Below are 24,008 nucleotides of genomic sequence, written 5' to 3' on the forward strand. Positions count from 1 at the left end.
CTGAATCAAGAGGATCACTTGAGCCCAAGACTTTGAGATTGCTGTGAGCTATGATGCCGTGGCACTCTACCAAGGGGGCCAAAATGAGATTCTGTCTCAAAAAAAAAAAGTTAAATTAAATGTGCTCCTGGGCTGGGCATGGTGGCTGACACCTGAGGCCGAAGTAGATGGATTGCTTGTGGTTTGAGACCAGCCTGAGCAAGAGTGAGACTCTGTCTCTAAAATATAATGGGGTGTAGTGGTGGGTACCTGTAGTCCCAGCTACTCAAGAGGATGAGGCAAGAGAATAGCTTGAGCCCAAGAAGGTGAGGTTGCTGTGAGCTGTGACAGCACAGCACTCTACCCAAGGGCAACAAAGAGAGACTTGTCTCAAAAAAATAAATAAGTAAATGATAAAATAAAATGAGCCCCTAAAATGATGGGCTCAATGAACATTTCTTGGGTTGCAAAATAACTTGGGAAATTTTACATATTCTTTCTTGTTCTCCTACTATCTGATATTCTATAACCTTTACATTGAAAATAGGTTGTAGGATGACTTTGCTTCACGTGTCTAAAAGTCTGCAACTTGGAATGGATAGGACAGTTATATCAGACATCTTCATCTTTAGTGTAGTACATTTTTTTTTTTTTAGCGTAGTACATTTTGAGATAATATATAGACTGACAGTTTTGTCAGATAAGATTAATTTTTAATGTATTATGTCATTAAAACAGTAAACTATGATATCTTAGGAGAGTTTTTAACAAAAGGTATTTACAAATAGATTCACAAATTATTATATTTCACATTGGTTTTATCATGAATTAGTCTTTTTTTTTTTTGGAGACAGTCTCAGTATGTTACCCTCAGTAGAGTGCAGTGGCATCACAGCTCACAGCAACCTCAAATTCTTGGGTTTAAGTGATTCTCTTGTCTAAGCCTCCTGAGTAGCTGGGACTACAGGTGCCCACCACAATGCCTGGGGTTCTCACTCTTGCTCAGGCTGATCTTGAACCTGTGAGCTCAGGCAATCCACCCACCTCAGCCTCCCAGAGTACTAGAATTACAAACATGAGGCCCCGTGCCTGACCCAGAAAACTAATTCTTTTTTTTTTTTGTAAGACAGAGTCTCACTATGCTGCCCTTGGTTGAGTACCATGGTGTCGTAGCTCACAGCAATCTCAAACTCTTGGGCTTAAACGATTCTCTTGCCTTAGCCTCTCAAGTAGCTGGGACTATGGGCACCTGCCACAGCACTGGACTATTTTTTGGTTGCAGTTGTCATTGTTTTAGCAGGCCCAGACTGGGCTCCAACTTGCCACCCTCAGTGTATATGGCCAGTGCCTACTCACTGAGCTATGAGTACCGAGCCAAATTATAGTCTTTTATAGGTAACATCACCCTTCATGTTAAACTATCAGGGCATTTTTTATACAGTACCCTTTTTTTTTTTTAAGACAGAGTCTCACTATGTTATCTTCAGTACAGTGTGGGGACGTCAGGGTTTACAGCAACCTCAAACCCTTGGGCTCAAGCAATTCTTTTGCCTCATCCTCCCAAGTAGCTGGGACTACAGGCACCCCTCACAACACCCAGCTATATTTTGGTTGTAGTTATCATTGTTGTTTGGCAGGCCCAGGCTGGATTTGAACCCACCAGCTCCGCTGTATGTGTCTGGCACCCTAGCTGCTGAGGTACAAGGCCCTGAGATTGTACAGTATCTTTGAAAGTTTTAATTTATGAATACTGAATTATAAAAAAACCCCAAAGTTTTGCCCTTCTTTTTTTTTTTTTTAAGACAGAGTCTCACTCACCCTCAGTAGAATGCTTTAGTGTCATAGCTCACAGCAACCTCCAACTCTTGGGCTTAAGTGATTCTTTTGTCTAAGCCTCCCAAGTAGCTGGGATTACAGCACCCACCACAATGCCTGGCTATTTTTTTTGTTGTAGTTGTCATTGTTGTTTGGCAGGCCCGGGCTGGATTCAAACCCGTCAGCTCCAGTGTATGTGGCTGGTGCCCTAGCAGCTTGAACTTCAGGCACCGAGCCAGTTTTGCCCTTCTTTAGAAGGTAAAAGTATAAATCTGTTGATGTCAGGAATAGTCTCTTCATTTGTTTATTCTTTTTAGGAAAGAATTTAAACGTGTCTAGGTAACATGACAAAATTATCTAGTTTGAAGGCTTTTTCCTAACTTCAAATGTTATTAATAGGGTTCACTTAACCCAGTCAAATATATGGATGTTAAGGAAGTGGCTATGTTTCCTTCCTTTTAAAGTAGTTGCTAGAAATTAGTTGGTGTATGAAAAATGCACATTTGGCTCGGCACACGTTGCACAGTGGTTACAGCGCCAGCCACATGCACTGAGGGTGGCGGGTTCAAACCCAACCCAGGCCAACTAAACAACTGCAACAAAAAAATAGCCAGATGTTGTGGCAGGCGCCTATAGTCCCAGCTACTTGGGAGGCTGAGGCAAGAGAATCACTTAAGCCCAAGAGTTGGAGGTTGCTGTGAGCTGTGATGCCACAGCACTCTACCAACATAGTGAGACTGTCTCAACAAAAAAAAAAAAAAAAGAAAAGAAAAAAATGCATATTTATGTTATGAAATGAATCAAGAGGAATCATTTTACATATTTATACCAGTATAGTATAATTACTATACTTTAAAATGATAATGGTATTCAGTTTTGTTTTGTAGTAGCCATGTTATAAAAATTTTAACCTTACAATTTAAAGTTATCATACATGTTTTTATTCTGAGTGTTATATTTCTATACATTTTATTTCTAACTTCATAGTTAGGGTTCTGTTATAATAGTGCTGAAACCTTTTTTTGTTTGTTTTGAGACAGGCTCACTCTGTCACCCAAGTAGAGTGCAGTGGCCTCAAACTGCTGGGCTTAAGCAATACTCTTGCCTCAGCCTCCCACATAGCAGGGACTATAGGCAGGTGCCACCATACCTGACTATTTCTTCTGTTTCTGGGCAAAGACGGGGTCTCACCCTTGCTCAGGCTGGTCTCAAACTCCTGAGTTCAAGGGATTGTCTCTCTTCAGCCTCCCAAAGTAGACACTCAAGAATTTTCAGTCTATAAGTGGAATTCAGATAACTGTCACTTGGTGCAGCTTAACATTTTTTCACTGCTGAGCACTCAACCCCTAGAGAAAACCCCTATTACTCTGTAGAATTACTTGTCAATTTAGAGATCTATATATTTGGCATTAAATAAAATGTATTATGGCTTATGAATACAGTATTACAATGATTTCTACTTTTGAAACACTGCAAAGAGTGTCTTTACTTTTTCTTCAATTCAGTCATAATACAGAAGAATAAATATTGGGACTGATGTCAAGAAAACTGTCTAGTATTCATTATAACACATTTTTGCCTTTGTTTGACATTAAATTGATTCTCAGTATTTATGTTTAAAGTTTGAGTGTGCTTCTCTGCTTTAAAAGGTGGTGGGCCAAGGAAAAGAAAATTATCTTCTTCTTCAGAGCCATATGAGGAAGATGACTTTAATGACGATCAATCTCTAAAAAAGACAAGACTGGATCATGTAAGTTACATTTGAATTGCATTATCGGAGTTGGTTGCTTAAGCACAGACTATGTCAGACCTGAAAATCCATCTAAATTAATTATTTTTTTAAACAATAAATCTGGAAAATAATTTTTCCATTTAGTTTGTGACTATTTCTGCTTGCTTTTATATTTATCCAATATAATGGTTGCTTATGCACAGAATATTTTGAGTATGCAGATACTAGACTTGAGTTATCTACCTAAATGAATAAATATTTCTTTTCTTTTACAACCAAGTCAGGGGATTTGTTTGCTTTGAACTTCTGACTATTTTTCCTCTGTTTTACGTTCATCTGGTATTAATTGTTTATCTGTGAATTATAAAAGTAATGATTTTGTTTTGGGTTTTTTTCTTTTCTTTTTCTTTCTTTTTTTAGATAGGGTCTCGCTCTGTAACCTGGGCTAGAATGCAGTGGCATTGTTATAGCACACTGCAAGCTCAGACTCCTGGGCTTATCCTCCTGACTCAACTTCTCAAGTAGCTGGGACTACAGGCACACGCCACCATGTTTGGCTAATTTTTCTATTTTTTGTTGAGATGGATTCTTGCTCTTGTTCTTACTCAGGCTGGTCTTAGTATTTTTTGGCTCGTAGATCTGTGTTCTCATCTTTATATGAGGGATTCTCTGTGCATGTCTATCTCCAAACTTCCCCTTTTTGTAATGACACCTAGAAGCTCATATTAGGTCAAGCCCATGCTAATGATCTAATTTTAACTAGAGTATCTCACTCATGACCCTATCTCCAAATAAGGTCACATTCTAAGGTGCTGGGTATTACATATGAATTTGGGAGAGCTCAATTTCCTGAAGCAGGTGGATAGGGAAGGTAAATATACTCAGAGTAGATGTCTATTCTGTTGTGATAAAAGAGGGTCAGTGTAATCAGCCTGCCGGCAGACAGTTGACTTAATCTCCCAAGAAATGGTGCTACATGGGGATTGACTTGTTGACCTCTGTTTCTTAAAGGTTGAGTGCTAACCAGTAGGAGTTTCCAGACTAATTTTGGTGTAGGAACGTCTTGTTTTGTTGATGTGCCTGCAAAGACTCAAGTGAGGTTGCCATGGCCCTTTATGTATAAACCTGTTGAGCAATGGTCCAAGTAGCTGTGATCTTACTGGTGTTCACAAAATGGACAATATCGTACATCTGAGCTTTAAAAACTTTCTCTGCAGCACATCCTGTTCATTATACATTCATGTAGAACAGTGTTACCCTTGCATTCTAGTCTCAGAATAACCTTTACTCAGACATTTGACAGTGTCTCTGCCTCCTCCCAGACTTCCTAGCCACTGATCTTCCAAGCTTTTTCTCCTTCTTAGCCTCTGTCCATAGTTTTGTTTTTTTTTTGTTTTTGGAGGCAGGGTCTCACTCTGTTGCCCCAGCTGGAGTGCAGTAGCATGATCATTACTTCATTGTATGTAGCCTCAAACTCTTGGGCTCTGTGATTGTCCACCTCAGCCTATCAGGTAGTTGAGACTACAGGTGTGAGCCACCATGCTTAGCTAATTTTTAACCCTTTCCAATCCCAGGTCCGACATAATGATTTTCCAGAAGACGTCGGACACCATTTTTTGTTGCGTTTGTTCACCTGCTGTCAGAGCCTTTTTGACGCATTTCCTCATGTAGTGCACACTCCAGCCAACAGATGGCGCAGGTTATAATCTTTCTGCTTCTTGGCAGGCCATGTGTTTTTATATGAATGGGTGATTGTGCATTGTATTCGCACGATTGTGCTTGTAGGAAATGGCCTACCCTAAATAAATAAGAGCTGGGGAGTATGTGGGTCTTGCTATGCCGCCCAGGCTGTCTTGAAACCCTAGCCTCAAGCAATCCTCCCTCCTGGCCTCCCATTGCTGGGATTATAGGCATGAGTAACCATGGCCATCCTCATGTTTTTGTTTTTGTTATTTTTAAGACAAAGTCTACCTCTTTAACCCTGGGTAGAGTTCAGTGGCATCATAGTAGCTCAGGGCAGCCTGAAACTCCTGGGCTCAAGGGATCCTCTGCCCTTAGCCTTCTGGGACTACAGGTTTGGGCCGTCATACCTGGCTAATTTTTTTACTTTTAGTAGAGATGATGTCTCGTTCTTGTTTATACTGGTCTCAAACTTCTGTGTTCAAGTGCTTTTCCTGCCTAAGTCTCCCAGCATGCTAGGATTACCGCTCCCAGCCTGGATATTTCATGTAAGTGGAATCTTATGATATGTGACCTTTTATGCCTCTCCTCTTTTATTTAGCATAGTGTTTTCAAGATTCATTCACATTATAGCATGTATTAGTGCTTCTTTTTTTTTTTTTTTTTTTTGAGACATAGTGGCGCTGGGTAGAGTGCCATGGTGTCGTAGTTCACAGCAACCTCAAACTTTCGGGCTCAAGAGAACCTCTTGCCTCAGCTTCCCAAGTAGCTGGGACTACAGGCGCCTGCCACAACACCTGGCTAACTTCATTCTTTTTTATGACTGAATAATATTCCGTTTTATATGTATGCCTTGATTTGTCTGTCTGTTCCTGAGTAGACATTTGATGTAGTTAACAATGAATGACTAAATGACTAACGTTTAGGAAACAGATGGTCGACCAATACTGATTGAGAATTTGGCTACTGTTTTTATTCTTACTTCAGCTAGTTATTGTTCATCTGTAACCTTTAAAATGCTATTCTTGGAGTTTCAGTGTCCTCACTCTAAAGTGAAAATGGCAGTATAAATTTCTAAGAGTTTTGAAATGCTTTCTCTAAATACTAATGTTGCTTCTAAAAAAAGATTAACCTTAGGCCTCATGCAATAGTAGGTGTGCCTTAATTGTTCAGCTTTGTAGCCAATCCATGTTCTCTTTGTTCCACCCCACACTTACTACTATAAAACACATGCAGTTTTCCTCTTCCAAATATGCATAGCATTTTATTGCTTTCTGCCTTATGGAACTTCATTTTATTCCTGTGGGCTAGAGTGGCGTCAACTCACAATTTAGTTATTTTTACCTCAGGCACTGAAAGAGAAAAAGAATAGTCCAGTTGTTGGCTAATAAAAGAAGTAGAATAGAAAGTAAAAGACTATTTTTCTCCATCTTTGTATAGCATGTGGTACAGTTTTAATCAGAGTAGATAAATGCATTTTGCTTGAGTGGAGTATAAGATTTTTACTGTGCATGACCTAAGGAGTCTTTTCGTTTTGCTTAAATATGGAATTTAACCAGTTTCTTCAAGTGAAGCTAAATAATAGAAAGGCGAGACTGTTTATGTATGTAGCCATAGTTCCCCGATTAATCTTTGTTTTTTGAGACAGTCTTACTATGTTGCCCTGGGTAGAGTGCTATGGCATCACAGCTCACAGCAACCTCAAACTCTTGGGCTTAAGCGATTCTCTTACCTCAGCCTCCCAAGAAGCTGGGACTACAGGCGCTGGCCACAGTGCCCGGCAATTTTTTGGTTGTAGTTGTCGTCGTTTGGCAGGCCTGGGCTGTGTTCGATCCCACCAGCTATGGTGTATATGGCTGACGCCCTAGCCACTGAGCTACAGGCACCGAGCCAACCCCAATTAATCTTATTTAGTTCATATACTGGGTGGCCATAAAGTTTGCATGAGATTTAAATATGGCCACCCCGTCCGTATCATTTAGTTCTACTTAAGTTCCTTTTGTCACTGTGTCATTTTTATGTTGTGACTGAGCAGGTAATATTTTAAGCTGTTTAAGTTAATATTTTAAGCTACTCTATGAATCAAGACAAAAATAAACTTTGCTAACAGAATCCGATATTTGTAATGGGTAGGTATATAATTGTGAACATAGGTGACATACTTGTATCAGTTTTTTCATTAGCCATAATCTTAGGGAAGACTTTAATGTACATGAATTATATCAAGTTAATGTGAAGATTCTAGGTTTTTTCTAGCAGAATTATCTCATTTTGAACACTATGTGAATAAACTTTGAATTGTTGGATATGTAATCAGGATCTTTTAGTTATATTAAATAAACAATATTATCCTTAGAGACATAACTTTTTCAATATTGTCATGAATAAAAAGTAACATTTTAGAGTCTTCTGATCAATTGTGATAATTTTCAAATCAAGTCACAATACAAATGTAATTGCTTTAAAACCATTGTTATTAATGATTTCCTAATTTGTTTCTTTTTTTTTCATTAGGGAGAAGAATCAAATGAGTCTGCAGAATCTAGCAGTAATTGGGAAAAGCAGGAAAGTATTGTTTTGAAATTACAAAAGGAATTTCCCCATTTTGATAAACAGGTGAGTAGTTGGGTATAGAAATCTAATCGGTATACTAAATAATTATATTACAAAATAGTGTTTTGAGTTCAGCAGTCTAAAAGTATAGGGTTGGTTTTGCATTTTTCTAATTAAATTCTTTTGATCAGTGTTATAAAATATTTTTGTACTGCTTATTAATTCTCTACATTCTATATTTACTTTGTTTGCTATAGTATCAGTGTTATATTATAACAAAAATAACCATAATAAAAATACTGATTTCATTTATAAAATGTAAATGATCTAGAAAGCCAGCTATATCCCTGTCCTCTATCAAGTAGCTGCTTAATTTTTTTAATGTTATTATCCTCTAAATTTTTATAAGAATTTTAAAGTGTAATATTGCAATTCATTGTCTTAACATTTCATAAACTTTGTTGTATAGGAATAGTTTCAGAATCCTTTAAGGCTTCTGTTTAATCCCATGATCATATATAGAATTATATAATTTGTTTAACATCTAGAGTACATTTATACTTGCATTGATTTATTCATGTTTGTGCTCAGATAGTACCTTTGCTGAATTTTGATGAGCTTGATGAAAAATCTTGTTGATCAAACATTTCTTGATCCTCTAGTGTTTAAAACTCTTCATACGGAAAGTTAGGAACACTAAAGTCAAGCTTCTGTTTCTTTGAAGACAATTATATATTTGCAGAGGCAGAATTATCCATTAAGCATTTGTAAAGCAGCATAAAAATAAGTATAAAATAATCAGATATGAATTCTCTGTTTTCAGGTGATTAACTCATTTTTTTTTATTTCCTTATTTTTTGTGTTTATTTCTTTGCTTTTTTGTTGTTGTTGTTGTTGTTGTTGTTGAGACAGAGTCCCACCCTATACCCTGAGCAGAGTGCAATGGCGTTATAGCTCACTACAACCTCAGACTCAGGTTGTGGGCATCCCTCTGCCTCAGCCTCTGGAAGCCGCTGGGATTACAGGTGCTCGCCATGGCGCCCGGCTAGATTTTTCTTTCTTTCTTTTTTTTTTTTTTTTTTTTTTGTGAGTTGGGGTCTCACACTCGCTCAGGCAAGTCTTGAACTCCTGAGCTCAGTCTCCCTCCTCAGCCTCCCACAGTGCTGGGATTACAGGCGTGAGCCACAAGCCTAGCTGATTAACTCATTTTTAAAAGAGTATTAAAGTTTTATTTTCTACAAGTTACTAATTTGAAATTTTTAACAGAGAAATCAATGACTTATTTTTAGGAACTAAGAGAAGTACTTAAGGAACATGAATGGATGTATACAGAAGCTCTAGAATCTCTAAAAGTGTTTGCAGAAGACCAAGGTAATTATTTATACTTTATCATAGAAAATAGATCCTTCCCATGATATTTTGTACTAATAGTAAACCTAATAGCTGTTAATCAGAGGATGAGATTGAAAAATATGTAAGAAGTAATGATTTTAAAAAAATTTCTTTTTCTGAAACAGAGACTCACCGTTGCCCTGGGTAGAGTGCCGGGTGTTATAGCTCACAGCAACCTCAAACTCTTAGGCTCAAGTGATCCTTTTTCCTCAGCTTCCCAAGTAGTTGGGACTGCAGTCATGTGCTTCCACGCCCAATTAACTTTTTCTGTTTTAGGTAGAGACAGGGTCTTATTCTTGCTCAGGCTAGTTTTGAACTCCTGAGCTCAAGCAGTCCACCTGCTTCCATTTCCCAGAGTGCTAGGACTACAGGCATGAACAACCATTTCCAACTAATGTAAAGATTTTTTTAAATGACCAATTTCTAAGTGCTTTGACTTGTTATGATGGAGTACAACAAAGCTATAAATCGGTATATTTTTCTTTTTGGACAATCTTTCTTTTTGATAGTTAAAGCTACTTTTTCTTTCTTTCTTTCTTTTTTTTTTTTTTTATTTGAGACAAGTTATTTCTCTATCAGCCAAGCAGGAGTACAGTTGTACATTCATAGCTCACTGTAACCTTGAACTCCTGGCCTCAAGTGATGTTCTTGCCTCTTGTCTCCCAAAGATCTGGGATTTGCAGGCCTTTGCCACTCTACTTGGCCAGTTAAGGCTTTTTAATTGCCATGTTTTATTGAGTACAAAAGAAACGTTTTTACATTTTTTTTTTTTTTTTGTAGAGACAGAGTCTCACTGTACCGCCCTCCGGTAGAGTGCCGTGGCGTCACACGGCTCACAGCAACCTCTTAACTCTTGGGCTTACGCGATTCTCTTGCCTCAGCCTCCCGAGCAGCTGGGACTACAGGCGCCCACCACAACGCCCAGCTATTTTTTGGTTGCAGTTTGGCCGGGGCTGGGTTTGAACCCGCCACCCTCGGCATATGGGGCTGGCGCCCCACTCACTGAGCCACAGGCGCCGCCCGAAACGTTTTTACGTTTTAACAACTGTCAGGATGGATCTTGTGAGTGGCCACATGTAGCCTACACTGATACAAATATCAAAAGCACTAGCATCAAAAACTTCCGGATATCATAGACATAGACGAAACTCTCAGAACCAATTATGGAATACTGTTAACTCTTAGGAACCAAATGATAGAGGAGAAGGGGGTGAGGAAGAGTTGAATCAGTAGTTTAGTAGCATATGTAAGTAAGAACCAAGTAGACCAGCTTTTCATAAGTGCACAGCCAGCTGTAAATGCCCCAGCACACTGGCTTGAGGTGTTTCAAGGTTTCTTTAATGTTTTCTTAATGAATTATTTTAAGAAGTGCTATTCTATGTACTATCAATACTCTTGATGGCACAGACAATGATATTTTGTGGAAAAAAGGAAGCCACCAATTCTGAGTCCAAAGATGAGGTCAGAATAGCCTGATTATGAATGTGGAAAAAACTTGAGGAATACCTTATCCTATTTTATCTTGCTGATTTTTTGTTGTTGTTGAGTATATGCACACAAATGAATGTCTGATAATCTATAGATCTGAAAGCTCTTTGAGTAAGCAAAAAAGTAAACATTCGGTATTGTATTACACATTAATTGGGACATATTTTCTTCCTGGTACTGTTTACATAAAATAACAGTATACCTTCATTCTTAGGCATCTTAGAATTCTGTGAAATATGATAATGATAATATTATATTTCAATAATTTTTTAAGTAATGATAAACTTAGAATAATGGAAATAGGGATAGAAAATAAAATATGGATAGTTGAAACATAACACAATTTATTAGTAACCTTTATAGTAGGATAGACATTGTTTTGCTATACCCATCAGTGTTGGTATAGCAGGTGAGCCTGTTAAATAGCATCAGGGACAACTTATAGATATGTAGTTGTAATTTATGTTCCTAATACCTTCAGTAGAATATGGAAATCTGTATTTAATTTGTTTTTGAAAATCAACCATCACCTGCTTCTGAAACTAACTTGTATGACTTCAAATTCTACTTTAGTATTTCCCTTAAAGTGTATCAAGATTTAGCAATAAATTGTGGTTGAATTCTTCTGTATTCAAAAAGAATAGGTAATGTTCGAGTATTTTTTTCTACTTGAAGTCTTACATCTTTATTTTTAACTTACATATTTTTAATTTAGCTACTGTTTTTGTTTTTCTTTGTACACAGATATGCAATATGCGTCACAAAGTGAGGTTCCAAATGGAAAAGACGTTTCTTCAAGAAGTCAGAATTATCCTAAAAATGCAGCTAAAACAAAACTAAAACAGAAATTTTCCATGAAACCACAAAATGGTTTTAACAAGAAACGTAAAAAAAATGTCTTTAATCCAAAGAGAGTCATGGAAGACTCTGAGTATGATTCAGGTTCTGATGCTGGTAGTTCACTAGATGAGGACTATAGTAGTGGGGAAGAAGTGATGGAGGATGGCTATAAAGGTAAAATTCTTCACTTCCTTCAGGATGCTTCAATTGGTGAACTTACTTTGATTCCCCAGTGTTCTCAGAAAAAGGCTCAGAAGATAACAGAACTCCGGCCCTTTAATTGTTGGGAAGCTCTGGTAAGGCTACATTCTTTTTTTTCCGTGTGTGTGTAATTCACAGTACCGGTTATAGTCAAGTTGTCTTCAGCCCAGGGAAGCATAGATGGGTGGCCTTATCCTGTGTAGAGTCAAACATTACTTTCATTGTAAGCCAATAGTATTTCAAATAGTGTCATATGACCTAATTTTGAATGAATTAAGGGGTGATTTTTCTGAAAAAACCCAAGCCGATTGGCTGGGAATACTGTCACTCATTCTTTTGCATAGAAACTTGGTTCATTTCACTGCAGAAGAAGAAATTAGAGCTTACATTTAGGAAGGAGTTGTTTGCTAGCCTGTTCTGATCTGTTACTGCTGAGACTCCATGCAGAAAGCAAGAATGTGGCAGAAATTTTACAACTACTGGAAGAGCAATAGCAACGTCCAGGGGAGCTCCATGATTCCAAGTGCCAGCCTAAGTGTTTTGTGCTTCACCACAAAAGAAGCAATTGTTTGTTTTCTTTTTTTCTTCTAAAAGTAACAGCTCAATCTCTTAACATGTTTTTCTTGGTTAAACAACGCGGCCATTTTATGGAGTATAGCAGGCTGCAGCATTTTTAATTGGAAAGATAGAACAGTTTCTGGAAGCCTAGAATTGAAGCATTAGGTGAAGGGAAAACATAAGCACTGGTAAGTACACTTTACATGATCATTTTGTGGAATTTGATTCTCTGTAAACCAGTTTTATCCAGAAAACTGTGTTTTGAGTTTTATAAATGTCAACAGTCATCAAATCTTACTCATACAGAGGATATAAGAACCTTTTAAATTTTGCTCTGACTCTTGTGTGAATGTGGGCTTTTAAGGCATGAATTGTATATAGGCCTTGCTTTAAAAGCAGTATGATTTTTTTTTTTTTAAAGCTTTAGAAGGTGAAGTGACTCTTCATACTTTGTTAAACTTTTTAGGAAGTTCTGTTCCCTAAATCAGAAAGCAAAGTTGCTTTTGTAATTAATTTTATACTGTGACAAATCTAAATGAACATAAGTGCCCTTGATAATGTCTGGTAGTGGTGATAGGTAAGGGTCCTTGAGCAATGGTTGTAAAAAGCGTTTTTTTAAAGAATTAAAATATTTAAAAATACAGGAGCAACATTACTGGTATTTTGTAGCTTAAAAAAAAAAAATGGTACAACTATTCGTTTTGCCTGAAGCCTTTGCTTTTCCAGAGAACATCTGTCAAAGCAGGCCTTTCAAAACTTGCTTGGCTTTGCATGAATGATTTATTTGTTAAAGTATTTGCTGAAGGGCTTTCTTGTTCTTTTCTTCCTTTTTTCTTCTTTCTTTTCATCTTTAATGGTCTCCTATTAAAGTTTATTGCAGAGTTGGGTTGCTCAGGCTTGTTGGGATTCTCATTTATGTAATATGGAATGCAATTATCTGCATTAGTTTAAGTCACTGTAACTACTTGCCCAAACGTCTTACAGTAAAAGTAAATTATACAATTTTACCAGAGGTGTATGTGCCAGATGTCCTTGACAATATTCAGCAACTTAATATGTAGAAAGCCTATTTTTCCTACTAATTAATTGGCATAGTTTAAATTAGTCTTGACATGACTTTAGAGATTATGCATTACTTAAATCTCCTAACATCTTGCCACTTTCTAAAAGTTGAATATAAAGACTTTTTTGTTCTAATCATTCATCCAAATATTCAGTATTTTATGTAACAGTTTAAAAAGTACCTTAAAAGTAAAGTGCATTCTATTTGAGTCCAGTGAATATAGTGCTTTTGCAGTCCTGAGCAAATCAGGTAAAGGCATTTTTGCAAATTAAAGAGTTTTAATTAGCAAGCAAATGTACATAAGCTCTAGATTTTAATTAGCTTTAAACTTTTAGCTTCTACATTAGAAAACATTAGGATTCGTGGTGCGAGTAGTTTATAAAGCAATTTAATAACTCAAAATTATCAAAGGAAAAGTCAGTATTATATGTACATTTTGATTAAAAAATCCATATGATTCATTCTTTTCCCTGTTAATCAGTGAGGTTCAGTAGTGTGTCTGTAAACAACTTTAAAAGGAAACAAGTGAAAAAGCACATTTTTGTTTTGATAGCTGCTGTAGTTAGAAATTTCTATGAGAATTAGTTGAAGTTTAGATGATGCCACTCAGGCACGCTTTAATGAACATTACAAGGTATTATATATTAAGAATAGCATGTAGCCAGGCATTGTGACGGGCACCTGTAGTCCCAGCTACTTGGGAGGCTGAGGCAAGAGAATTGCTTAAGCCCAAGAGTTTGAGGTTGCTGTGAGCTGTGATGCCACAGCATTCTATTGAGTGTGACATAGACTCTATCTCAAAAAAAAAAGAACAGCCTAAAAATATCTAGTTAATTCTTTAAGATTATTGTTGAAACTAATTTCACAGAATGATAAAATTCATAAATATTTTATCAAAAATGCATACTGAGCCCATGAATCAAGTGTACATGCACATTTTGCGATGTTTGCTAAAAATGAAATTTAACATCAGTGATTATTAAATAAGTATAATTTCATCATCTTTATTATAAAAGTAATTTGAATGTGAAAATTACATTAGCAGTGACTTTTAAAGCAAAATTTGTTAAGTGATTTATATACAGCATTATACTCAGGGCTTATTTTCATTTAGTCAAAATTTAAATAATTTTTACATTTTCTTGATAATTTTACTTACAGGTTTTCTGCTCATTAGCAGTGATTAATGTAGATGTTCATGGTAAGAAAACCACATGATTGAATCAAATAGACTTCAGAAATGTAGCAAGCCAAAAATGTCATTAGTTTAAAAACCAATTCTGTTAATGTGGTTAAAATTGAAATTTTTGTTACCAAATATCACATTTGGTGGCATCAGTTCATCAGCTATTTTTGTCTACTTTTATGGGAGGTGAAGTAGAGGATGCTATTATGTCTATGATAAATCTCACTACCTTTCATCTGTCTACATAAATCAGAATAGTAGTGTATTCATGCTGACCAATACCTCATTCACCAATAATTCATGAATACGTCAACCTAAAACCTTCTCATATATGTATCTACTTCGTTCCCATTTAATCAGTGCGGATGCAATTTTTCTTAACTGTTGTTAGCTAAGTATTTCAGGTTTAAACCATTTAAACTATTTTATATCCCTCACTGTGCTACTTTGATCTACTACTAGACTACAGATTTTCTTTTTTGCTTGGTTTTACTCAGTCATTTTTGTAAAATTTGTCACATGAAGCATTGTAGCTGCCTTCCAGATAGCGTGTTATTGCCTTCCAGATAGGGTGGCTCTGGTAAATTTTTTTATAAGATTTTTCAGGCTCTGTTTTAATTTGTTCTTACCCCTTTAATTTGCATAAGTGTGATAAATTTTTATTGAAAAATTATAAATGTATTTTGAGTATTGTGTAGGTCGCTGTCAGGTGTTTACAATAATGAATAAGATTAAGACATTGTCCTCTTAAGTGGGAATTTAATAATTTGAGAATTAAATCTACCTTTAAACAATTTCCCCCTTTCCCGTAGAAATTAAAAAATATCTGTACAGTAAGAGTGACACACTGTGGCAAGAGAGGGGTACTTCAGTTGCTGGCTGTTTTTGAAAGAAAAATATCCTTAGAGTGATATTTGAGTTTTTAATGGAAGAGATAATGGGACAATGTTGATGGTTTTCTTGTGTAATTATCCCACAAGTAGCAGTTACATTTTTTACTCTTCTTCCCCTTGAGAAAAAACTAGCTTTATTATTTTTTGAAAAAAAATTTTTTTTTTCTTTTTATAGAGACAGTCTCACTTTATCGCCCTAGGTATAGTGTGTGGCATCACACAGCTCACAGCAACCTCCAACTCCTGGGCTTAGGCAGTTCTCTTGCCTCAGCCTCCTGAGTAGCTGGGACTACAGGTGCCCACCACAACGCCCGTCTATTTTTTGTTGCAGTTTGGCTGGGGTCAGATTTGAACCCACCACCCTCGGTATATGGGGCCAGCGCCCTACCCACTGAGCCACAGGCACCTCCCTGAAAATGATTTTTTTTGTGTGTAAAATTGAAACAGCACATGTATAAACAAAATTAGTAATGCGTTCTTTCTTCAGAAAACGGTAATATCTGAATTTTTCTTTTGTTAAATTAACAGCTATTGATACTACATGCCTAGATCCATAATCAAAGCTGTTACAACTGTCTATGAAGGAACTTCCCCACTTGTACTGCTCAGAGTGTTGTTAACTTATATGCAAAAGTCAGAATATTAATGCTTAATTTAATCCCCGTATTTCCCAGCTCTCAAAACAATAATTGGCCATTCCCACCTTTTATATATTTCTTGGTGTCTCCAAATGACCGTAATCAGTTTATGCTTTCAAAAAATAAATAAAAGGAAGGAAAATGTTTTTTTAATAAACAAAAAGAAGGCTAGGTATGTTGGCTCACTCCTATAACCCTAGCATTCTGGGAGGGCAAGGCAGGAGGATCCCTTGAGCTCAAGACACCTGGCGCAAGATCACGTCACTTCTAAAAATAGAAAAATAGGGTGGCACCTGTGCCTCAGTGAGTAGGGCGCTGGCCCCATATACTGAGGGTGGTGGGTTCAAACCCGGCCCCAGCCAAACTGCAACAAAAAATAGCCAGGCGTTGTGGTGGGCACCTGTAGTCCCAGCTAGTCAGAAGGCTGAGGCAAGAGAATCACCTAAGCCCAAGAGCTGGAGGTTGCTGTGAGCTGTGATGCCACTGCACTCTACCGAAGGTGACAAAATGAGACTCCATCTCTTAAAAAAAAAAGAATAAAAATAGAAAAATAAGCCCTGCATGTGGCTGGTGCCTATAGTCGCAGCTACTCAAGAGGCTGAGGCAGGAGGATTATTTGAACCCATGAGTTTGAGGTTGCTGTGAGCTAGGCTGATGATGCCACAGCATGCTAGCCTGGGCCACAGAGTCTTGTCTCAAAAAAATAATAAAAATAAAATAAAATTTTAAATTTATAAATTTGAGTACATAAGTATATTTGAGATTTGTGACTTCTAATTGTTTTTATCTTTTAGAAAGTTTCACATATGATAGAAATCTTGTTTCAGGAAGCTGTGATAATTACATATCAGATATGCTAATTTCCCCCATATGATCTGTTACATAACACAGCTTTTGAAAATATTTAAAGACGGGCGGTGCCTGTGGCTCAGTGAGTAGGGCGCCGGCCCCATATGCCAAGGGTGGCGGGTTCAAACCCAGCCCCGGCGAAACTGCAACAAAAAAAAAAAAAAAAGAAAGAAAATAGTTAAAGACTAGTACTATATTATTTTAAGTAAAACAAAAATATCTCAAACTTGAAATTCTTTTTTTTTTTTTTTTTTTTTGTGACAGCATCTCACGATGTCACCCTCAGTAGAGCACTGTGGCATCACAGTTCACAGCAACCTCAAACTCTTGGGCTTAAGTGATTCTCTTGCCTCAGCCTCCCAGGTAGCTGGAACTATACGCGCCTGCCACAATACTCGGCTGTTTGTTGGTTGGAATTGTCATTGTTGTTTAGCAGGCCCGCGCCAGGTTCAAACCCACCAGCCTCAATGGACAGAGCTGGCGCCTTACTCACTGAGTTATGAGCACCGAGTCTAAACTTGAAATTCATTTTTAAAGATCAGCTTGATTTTGTTAATAGTGGTAATTAAATTACGTACATGAGGAATCTTTTTAGTACATATTTATTTCTTTACCTATATATATAACTTATATATATGTCCTTCTGCACATTAATAACGTGGCTTTGGAATAGATATTTTTTATCTTACCAAGGTAAATATGAAAATATGTATTGTCGTGAACTGCATTTTTATGAAATTAGTATTTCCTAGAAGTACTGAATTTCTATTGCTAAAGCTTCCCTCTGAATTTGGAAATACTATGATCATAGAGATTATCTAGAGTTGTTAATGTGATTCATGTTATAACTTGGAAGAACATGCTAGATAGGATGGCCTGAATCCTGTGTGTGGTATTATCCTAACACATGGTTTTATTTTAGTTTCCATATTCAGTTCTGGATTATGGCATTTTTGTTTATGCCCAACAAATTATTCAAACAACTATTGGGCTATCTTATCTTTTTCAATGAAAATACGTATGGTATATATTTTCAGCTATCTGTATGAAAAATTCTAATTCTTGTATAGCTTTAACATGAAATATTCAGTGTCTCCTTTTGAAAAATAAATTCAAATACATTTTCAAATGGACATTCTGTTGAGTTTTCACCAAAACCATCGCTTCTCGGCCTTTTGGCTAAGATCAAATGTGGAGTTTTCACCAAAACCATTTATACAAATACATTGAAATTGGTTTTTAAAGTTTAATTATTCTAATTATTGCATTGGTCATAGTTAACTTTTGATTCATGTGCTGTTTTTCTAAATAATAATATAGTGGTAAAATATCAAGGGATGAAAGTTTTGAAAACTTAAATGATAAATACGGGAAAATATGTTCAAGGAAGATTAATCTTAATATGTAATAGTCATAAGAGACAGTGTAAACAAAAGATCAGGTATGCAGTTATTACATTAAGATTAATCTTAATATGTAATAGTCATAAGAGACAGTGTAAACAAAAGATCAGGTATGCAGGTACTCTTTGATAATAGAAAAAGGTAACTTTAAGATTTTGAAGAAAAAAACTTTGATAGGAGATAGGAACAATTTTTGGTTAGTGTTTCACACCTGCCAGGGTGAGAGTTTGAGATTATACATTTTAGAAGGAAAAAAATAATTTATTTTTATATAATGAGTTTGAAGTGACAGAATAAGTTCAAAGTGAAACACAGGATTTCAAATGTGGATATGAAGAATCAGATTCTCGTAGCACTTGATTAAACTCATTTGTAAAACTTTAAATTACCAAACCTTTTTTCCTCATAAAGAAAGAAATTGAGTTTGCATTTCTGGTTACTGATCTGAAATGTTAAATCACTGTTCTTTTCATGTCATAGTTCACAAAGATGTCCAAAACTAATGGCTTATCAGAAGATTTGATATGGAACTGTAAAACACTGATCCAAGAAAGGGATGTAGTTATCAGGCTTATGAACAAATGTGAAGACATTTCAAATAAACTGACCAAACAAGTCACCATGCTCACTGGAAATGGTAGTGGATGGAACGTAGAACAGCCGTCCATTCTAAACCAAAGGTAATATTGTTGAATACTCTTTTTCATTATTTTATCTCAGTTGTATAAAATATCTGCACTTATTTCTATATTGTGCCTAGAAAGTGATACAGCAGCTAATGTTAAAAGAGCACCCCGAGATTTTTCTATAAAGGCACATATGTGGTGTATAAATTGTTTTTCATGGATTTCTTCCTCCACCCCTGAAATCTAGGATATTTTATTCTTTCATGAAATTATAAATTAAAGGGGGCAAATCGCACAATCTTATATAACTTGTGTCTTTGTTTGATAACAGGTAATTTCATATGTAATCACTGAACGGTGATAAAAACTGAACAGTGGTTTTAGCTCCCCAAATACATAAATTCAGTGCTTCAGAAAATGTCAGCTGCTTTAATTTCATTAGTGTACAAATTTCTGTCTTAGCCCATTTTCTTTTAAATTATAAACAAAATGCAGTGTGATGAAATGTTTTCAATGCTTTGAAAAGCCCAGATTTTAAAAATATTCTTTTGGGGTAGAAACACATCAGAAAAGGGAGAGGATAGATACTTCTATTAAATAAATTATATAACTATACATATTCCCCAAAATTGCTACTCTCAGTGAAATGCCTTGTCAGAATCCTTGTGAAAAATGAACACTAAAAATTGTCGAGTGGCCGGTACATATTAAAATGGATTTTTGTAATTGTGAACACCCACATTTTTGCATGGTGTTGAGTGGGTTGGGGTGGAGGAAATTGTTTTGAACTTCCTTTAAAAGTGTGTTTGTTTTTAAGTAGTTTGCAGACACAAACTATTCAGAAATCTTCCTTTTTAAAAAAATACATAAAATTATTAATATTATGGTGTTATTTGTAGTGGCAAAAACATGGAAATTCAAGTTACTGAAATCAGTGAATGACTGGAATGAATTATGGTATATCCATACTTCGCAATGTTATGCAGCTTTAAAAATGAGTTATGTCTGTTCTGAATATTTCTAATAGGTACTTTAATAAAATTAGCAATAGGAGCTCATTAAAATTAATTACCATAGTTAATTCATTTACTTTGACTTTTTTTTAAGTTAATGATCAAAGCATATTTGCTGATCATTGGTTAATTATTAAAAATCAAGTTATTATAAAAAGCAAGATCTGGTTACTGGCCTTTAATAGTAAGCTACAATCTTTTCTGTGCCCTTCTAGGGTGCTATGGGATGGTGTAGGGAAACGTGATGCAGTTCCCACAAGAAGCTCTTTTCTGTGTTGCATAGAAAGAACTATATCAGCAATTTCATCTCCTAAAATTGTAGTTGGAGCTGCTGCTTCTTGTTCTCCAGCAATGGATGTGGGGAGTTCTTCACTCTACAAGACTTACCCAGTTGAGTCTACTTTATCATAATTTGGATTTTTAAAAATCAAATCTTTATTGCATCACTTTAAAATTTTTTTCTCTTAAACCCACATTCACAAAGATCTGTTACTTGGAAATAGTATGACCAGGTAATAAACTGTCCTTTCCATTAGACTGAAGATTATTTTTAATGAAATATTTAATAGATGAGGAAAAAAAATTTTTTTTTGAAGTGCTCGTTGCATCTGATCCAAAATACAACTTCTAAAACGTCCATGGATAGCCTCTTTAGAGTTTGTTTAAGTGCGCTTTTAGGGAGTGGAATTTGTTTTGGTTTTTATTCAGCCAGGTAAGAGTTGCTCAAGCAATTTTTACTTGGTGTACTAACCAGGCATTGTGGATCCTTAGCTGGTAGACATTTAAAATTGTTGCCTTGCCTTGGGAAAGAATTTATTAGCACAGAGAAAAATATTAGACTATCTGGGTGAATAACCAGTCATGCATCTTTCCGTTAATGGAACAAATCTTTCTAGCAGAGTTTACTTTGAAGCAAAATAAATGTTAACTATTTAGTTTTCTATTACAAATCAATGTGGCTTATAACAGAAGAAAACTTGCCTTTAAAAATACAGACATTTCGGAACTCCTTAAGAATAATGTCTTTGCAAGGAAAAATAAAATGTCTGATGTATACTTAAACTATTGTATCCATAATCTTTAATTTAAAAATGTCAAAATTAAAATTACCTAAAGTTAAAATGTAATACAGTAAGGGAAAAGGGGAAAACAAACTCACAATATCATTCCTGTTTTGTTCTGTACTATAGACAGAACTTTCTCTAAAGTTTTATCAATTAATCTAAAAGTTATCTTTAATCTGTTTTAGCTGAAAAGAGTTTGCACATGTTCAGAATACAATATATTTAATCATGTGCATCCTGTCTTTTCTGGGTTACGTCTGCCAAGGTTCTTCTGATCTTGTTCATCCTGAACTTGACAGTATGGTTTCTTGTCTTATTCCTAAACAGGAGCTATGATGATGTTGTGAGTGCAAATCAGTAATACACAGGTGGTGTTACTAACTCAAAGTATTAGGATGTATATGTTTTGTTTTATTTTATTTTATTTTATGTTATTTTTGAGACATTGTCTCAGTATCTTGCCCTTGTTACAATGCCGGGGCAACAAAGCTTGTAGCAACCTCAAACTCTTGGGCTTAAGCAATTTTCTTGCCTCAGCCTCCCAAGTAGTTGGGACTGCAGGTGCCCCAAAAAAACGCCCGGTTGTTTTTTGTTGCAGTTGTCATTGTTGTTTAGCTGGCTCAGTTTCAAACCCGCCACCCTCGGTGTATGTGGCTGGCGCCGTAACCATTGTGCTACAGGTGCCGAGCCAAGATGTATATGTTTTAGTTTGATACTCCTATGAGTACAAACTAATGTTGTGGTAGTATTTTCTGCAGTCATGTCACACCTGTAGAATTTATACTTTGAGTCATTCAGCATCTCTAATCTGTTTTGTAAGTACTGCTACAAACCAATCTGTCTAGTTCTGTATTCCTGCATTTTAAACTTTAGCACATTATATGTGCTCCTGTTTGTTTATATTTCAGGCCTTTCTAAACTTTTGAAAATAATTTTGAAACTACCTTCTCTGACAGGAGATTTAAACATAATTTAATTTTGATACTGTAAAGAAATCATAGTAACTATCTGGAAGGATTTTTTTTTTTTTTTTTTTTTGCTTTTGTTTTTCCTAACAAAACAAATAACTTCAAAATAACCTGCTGCCTCCTTTACTTCCATGATCTCAGAAAATCTTTAAATCTTTGTCTTTTCTTTTCTTTTCTTTTTTGCCTTAATAGGTAAGAAAATCTTCAGTTTCGAGATATTTTCATATTCTGTCGAAAACACTTTACTAATTCAGAAAACCTGACCAAATCTCTATCTTTTTAATAGTAAATTGATGGTTTGGGTTTATATTCAGTCATAAAAATTCTTAGGAAAATGTAGAGTGTCAGAATAAAAGGAGAAGTATAATTACATAGCATCTATATATTAGAACCTGCTAGAAAAGAACCTGTTTCTAAAATTTGTCATGATAAATAAATTGGGTAGAATTGGGTGCAAAGAGTCTATCAAAACTGCGTTTTCATTGATCCTGTTACATTCTGAAGAATCTAGAGTGGACAGGACTGTAATACTTAGTAAGAGAAAGCTACTTGTAATTTAGACACATCTAATACACACATTAATATAAAACCTATTTCCATGTAATAGAGCTGCTTAATGTTCTGAAATTTCACACAAGAAATTTCTCTGTAAAAGATCTTTTTAAATTTTTCTCATCACTTTTAAAAATATGATACAGAGTGAGAATTTGGCAGACTCTTTTCAACCTTTATTGGGATGAAGAGGTTCAGTGATTTTTGTTTATTTCTTGACTTTGTGATAGGTTGTACATTGGATGGCATGGGCTGTTGGATTTATTTAAATTGATGTGATATGCCTGCCTTATTAAGTTTCATTGTATAATTTCCTTATTAAGTTCACATTTTCATGAAATATGAACCTTGTATGTATAGGATGGCTAAAACATGGGGAAGAGCACAGAATAATAATAATAACTCAGTGTTGACTGTGGGGTGAGGGGAGTCAGAGAGAGAAATTTTCACTTTTGCTGTTTAGAGGTTAAGGGCTGAGCTCTGGATCAGATATGGATTGGATTCTGATCCTACTGCTATAGAAACAGATAAGGATTTGGTTAGCTATATGACTATGGGCAAGTTCCTTAACTTCTCTGAATACCAGTGAACTTCTCATCTGTAAAATGGGGATGGTTATCTACCTTATAATTGAAATAATAATGCTTATGATGCCTATAGCATATTGTGGAATGTGGTAAATATTCCAATGTTAGCATTTACTCTCACCACTACCGTAGTAGAAAAAATAACTTTTGAATTTGGATCCAGAACTCAATACTATGATAATATGTTCTATTTATCATTACTTTTGTAGTAGCGTAGACTTAGTGGACTAAGAAGGCAAAATACCTTTTTTTTTTTTTTTTTGTAGAGACAGAGTCTTGCTGTACCGCCCTTGGGTAGAGTGCCGTGGCATCACGCGGCTCACAGCAACCTCTAACCCTTGGGCTTATGCAATTCTCTTGCCTCAGCCTCCCGAGCACCTGGGACTACAGGTGCCTGCCACAACACCCGGCTATTTTTTGTTGTTGTTGCAGTTTGGCCGGGGCTGGGTTTGAACCCGCCACCCTCGGCATATGGGGCCGGCGCCCTACTCACTGAGCCACAGGCGCTGCCCCAAAATACCTTTTTTTAATACCTTTTTTAAATTTATGTATTTATTTAATTTATTGAGACAGAGTCTCACTATGTCACCCTTGGTAGAGTGCTGTAACGTCACAGCTCACAGCAACCTCAAACTCTTGGGCTTAAGTGATTATTTGCCTCAGCCACCCAAATAGTGGGGACTATAGGTGCCCAACACAACACCTGGCCATTTTTTGGTTGCAGTTGTCATTGTTGCTTGGCAGGCCGGGCCAGGCTTGAATCCTCCAGCTTTGGTATATGTGGTTGGAGCCCTAGTTACTGAGCTATGGGTAACAAGCCCAAAAGACCTTTTTAAAACCCCAGCCAAAGAGCAATAAAGACCTTTGATATACTGCTGATTTTTCTTCTACCTGTGTGATTAATTAAATGAGAAATGTTTTATACGTT

The 24,008-nt window shown here is 36.1% G+C and overlaps 1 protein-coding gene across 4 annotated transcripts in view; it reads left to right on the forward strand.

The window, feature by feature from the left end:
* Positions 1 to 24,008, forward strand: part of SMARCAD1 (SWI/SNF-related, matrix-associated actin-dependent regulator of chromatin, subfamily a, containing DEAD/H box 1) — a 96,583-nt gene that overhangs the window by 40,942 nt on the left and 31,633 nt on the right. For all 4 annotated transcript variants that reach the window (XM_053608340.1, XM_053608330.1, XM_053608335.1 and 1 more), the window contains 5 exons: positions 3,444 to 3,544; positions 7,721 to 7,822; positions 9,049 to 9,130; positions 11,384 to 11,775; positions 18,751 to 18,950. In XM_053608340.1, coding sequence (XP_053464315.1) covers positions 3,444 to 3,544; positions 7,721 to 7,822; positions 9,049 to 9,130; positions 11,384 to 11,775; positions 18,751 to 18,950 — 877 coding nt within the window. The remainder of the gene's footprint in view (positions 1 to 3,443; positions 3,545 to 7,720; positions 7,823 to 9,048; positions 9,131 to 11,383; positions 11,776 to 18,750; positions 18,951 to 24,008) is intronic.

Source organism: Nycticebus coucang, chromosome 1 (assembly GCF_027406575.1).
Source record: "Nycticebus coucang isolate mNycCou1 chromosome 1, mNycCou1.pri, whole genome shotgun sequence".
NCBI lineage: Eukaryota > Metazoa > Chordata > Mammalia > Primates > Lorisidae > Nycticebus > Nycticebus coucang.